Consider the following 2,983-nt stretch of genomic DNA (forward strand, 5'->3'; position numbering starts at 1 on the left):
CTTCCGTTGTATGCCTTCTTCCTGCCGTTCCCCGGTGGCAGCGTAAGCTACTGTGGCACAGCTTTGTTTAACTTTCTCTCCCAGTCTTGCTGTGGGACTGAGGTGTGTTTTCAGGCATGTCCATGCAGCTGTTCCTGTTCTGCAGGGCTGCTGGGCCAGCGGCTGAAATGCTTTCCTTGTCTCTAGTGAAGGGAGGTGAATTTAGATCAGATGAGGATCTGGCCAGACACCCGAGTAAACTTTCATTTGGTTTTGTAGCAAACCCCACTCCCAGTGGCTCTAAGTTAGCCGGAGGGGTCTCCTCTTAGATAGAAAGGAAAGGAGGGATCCTAATCCTCTCTCTGGATGTGTACAGATTTATTTTTTTATTATTATTTTTTGGCAGACTCTCTTGGTTTATACCCATGCAATAGAGCAGAATTTGGCCTCCAGCACTGGAATTGGTGCTGACACCGTGGGCAGGCTCTGGCTGGCAGGCTCTCCCAAATGAAGGTGGAAGTGGGGAAGGCATCGCCTGTGATCCCCAGGCAGGACATGGGCATCCTGCATATTGATGTTGCAGGCTCAGGCACCAAGGGCAACCCTGTTTGCTGACAGTCTGCAGATCCTGTTGCGAGGCACCTCTCACTGCAGAAAATTCCTGGCTCCCAGAGTGAGCGTTTCATGAGAGGCAAACACCTTTGAGTGATGAGGAACTGGCCTGGTGAGTGGCTTTCCCCAGTACCAAGCAGCTCCCGCAGCTTATCCTGCGCAGGGACTTCAGAGTGCAGCAGGCTGAGGAGCTTCAGCCCAACTGTTGCCCTTGCAATTCCCCTTAGCCCACCGAGGAGCATAACACCATGCTTTAATGTACCTGAGCACTGGCCGGCATCTTCAGCCCCAGGTACCCAAAACGTGGGGCCTGCCCCATGATACTCTTGCTTGCTCGCACGCACTCACGTGCTGCGGTAATGGTTTAATAGCAGCCCCACCCAGCACAGTCGGGAGAAGGACTTGCTGCGTAAGCAAAAGCTGGGAAATCTCGCCGCTGTGCACAGTGCTCTGCGAGCGCTCCACTCACCTTTTGGAAGAGCTCTTTTTTTTTTTTTTTTTTTGGTTTTGTTTTGTTTACCTGGAATCACCAGTGCCAAAAGAAACTAGAAAGGAGAGCAGTTTGCTCCTTTGATCCTTTCTCCTGCTGCATTCGGAGATGGCTGTGCTCCTGGGTGTAGGGCTCGTCAGGGCACCGGGGCGTATCGTTCCAGGGTACCGCTAACGCTTTTTCTCTTGGCAGGACTCGGAGTCGCTGGATGGTTGCATTCAGAGTACGTTATCAGCACTCTACCCTCCGTTTGAGGCTACCGCAGCCACTGTTCTGTGCCAAGTTTTTGATGTGGTGGAGAAGACGTACCATGGGGATGGACTCCGCTACCTCATAGACTTCCTGATTCCAGCCAAGCACATCCTGCAGTAAAAAGCAGGATGCCTGTGTGAGTACATCATGCTCTCTAAGGCCTGCAAAGGCTTTCTTGGAGACCTTTCTTTCTACTCCTGTATGTAAAACGGCTGGCAAAAAGTGCTGTGTGTACAGCAGCCTAGGTGGGAGGGCAAGCAGACAATTAGGAAACAGCTGAGAAATTGTTATTGAAGCTTAACTGTGCAGAGATCAGATGTGGAGCGGTGCCCTTGCCTTCCATAACCAGCAACACCGAACAGAAGGCTTAAGGGATTCGGAGGAAGAGGCTTAGCAAAGCGTTTGCTGGATATGGCTGATTCGGGTGGCTTCTAACCCCAGCCCTGGCCCTGTGGATGAAGCTGTCGGGCCCCTGCCGCTGGCAGGAGGACGTGTGGGGCAAAACGCTGCCAGTCGGTGTTTTTCCCAGAACTCTGCCTCCCCTTTGATGGTTGCTGGAACAGTCGCAAGGCTCGGTAGCCCCGAGGAGTCACGTTACATTTACTGCCAGAACGAGTCCAAGATTAACTGTTGTGAGTCTAAAATGTTAGAACCGATGAGTCAAATGCCTCCATTACAAACTTGACTCAAAGTTTGCAAGACGTAAAAAAACCCAACCAACCCCAACAGCCTAAAACTAAGGTCTGTTCTAGCCTTTTTATCTCTAAACCTAGCAGGCTTTCAATAGCAAGTCCTCGTGGTGGAGGGCAAGGGACTTCTGGGAGGGGGAAAAATATTAAATAGAAGCTGAAATAGTCAGGGACTCATTTGTTTCAGGGAGGTGAAATGCTGGGGGAAATACCCATCACATATGATGGATCCACATAACAACCCCTGGGAGCTGGTCACCTTGGAAGCGTTTTGGTGCAGCGTTTGTCCCGCTGTGTTGTCACCAGACTCCAGCTTGGTGCCAGCCATGTCTTTGTGAACCCATACAGGAAGATCCAAGGTTGTCTGTAAGGGTTTTTGGCGAGCTGTTCTCTCTCACCCTGAACGTCCGAATAGGAATTATTGCATCTGTTTATCTAGCTGCAGTTTCTAATGCGATGGTGCATAGTGTGGTTTTCCCCTTTAAAGAAACAAAAGCTTTTTAGTTTGTACAAACCGGTAATTACTGCAAGATGTTTCATGGCTTTCCCCAAACCGCCTCCCTCACCGGAGGAGACAAGGTAGCAATTTCCCCACTCCCTGAGATCTTGGCAGCTTCCAAGCGCCTGGTGGTGCCCTGGGCAGGTGAGGTGGTGGAGGGGAGGGAAGGAAAGCAGCCTGGCTTGCGAGTGGAGCCCACTGCTCAGCGTGACCTCTGCCCACCATGGCTTGCGGGGTGCTGCTTGCCAAAAGGGGAGGTATTTGGGGCGACCTGCAGGAATGTTGGCAGCAAGGGGGGCTGTCCCTCCATGGGCAGCCGGGTGATGGCCATGGCTGCCCTTTCGGGCCAAGGCTTCTGTGGGACAGGGGTGTGGTGGCAGGGAGGGCCTCGTGCTGCCCAGCAGCCAATGGGAGGACAGCTGAGGCTGCGGCAGCCCATAGGAGGCTGGGGCTGGCTTGGTT

At 52.5% G+C, this 2,983-nt stretch overlaps 1 protein-coding gene across 1 annotated transcript in view; it reads left to right on the forward strand.

Annotated features, from left to right (window-relative positions):
• Positions 1-1,189: 1,189 nt before the first annotated feature.
• Positions 1,190-2,983, forward strand: part of PLEKHG4 (pleckstrin homology and RhoGEF domain containing G4) — a 73,694-nt gene continuing 71,900 nt past the window's right edge. Inside the window, 3 exon segments of the mRNA XM_035898804.1 lie at positions 1,190-1,207; positions 1,274-1,449; positions 1,451-1,469. Coding sequence (XP_035754697.1) covers positions 1,190-1,207; positions 1,274-1,449; positions 1,451-1,469 — 213 coding nt within the window.

This window comes from Egretta garzetta, unplaced genomic scaffold, assembly GCF_000687185.1.
Source record: "Egretta garzetta isolate BGI_Z169 unplaced genomic scaffold, ASM68718v1 scaffold27, whole genome shotgun sequence".
NCBI classification, from domain to species: Eukaryota; Metazoa; Chordata; class Aves; order Pelecaniformes; family Ardeidae; genus Egretta; species Egretta garzetta.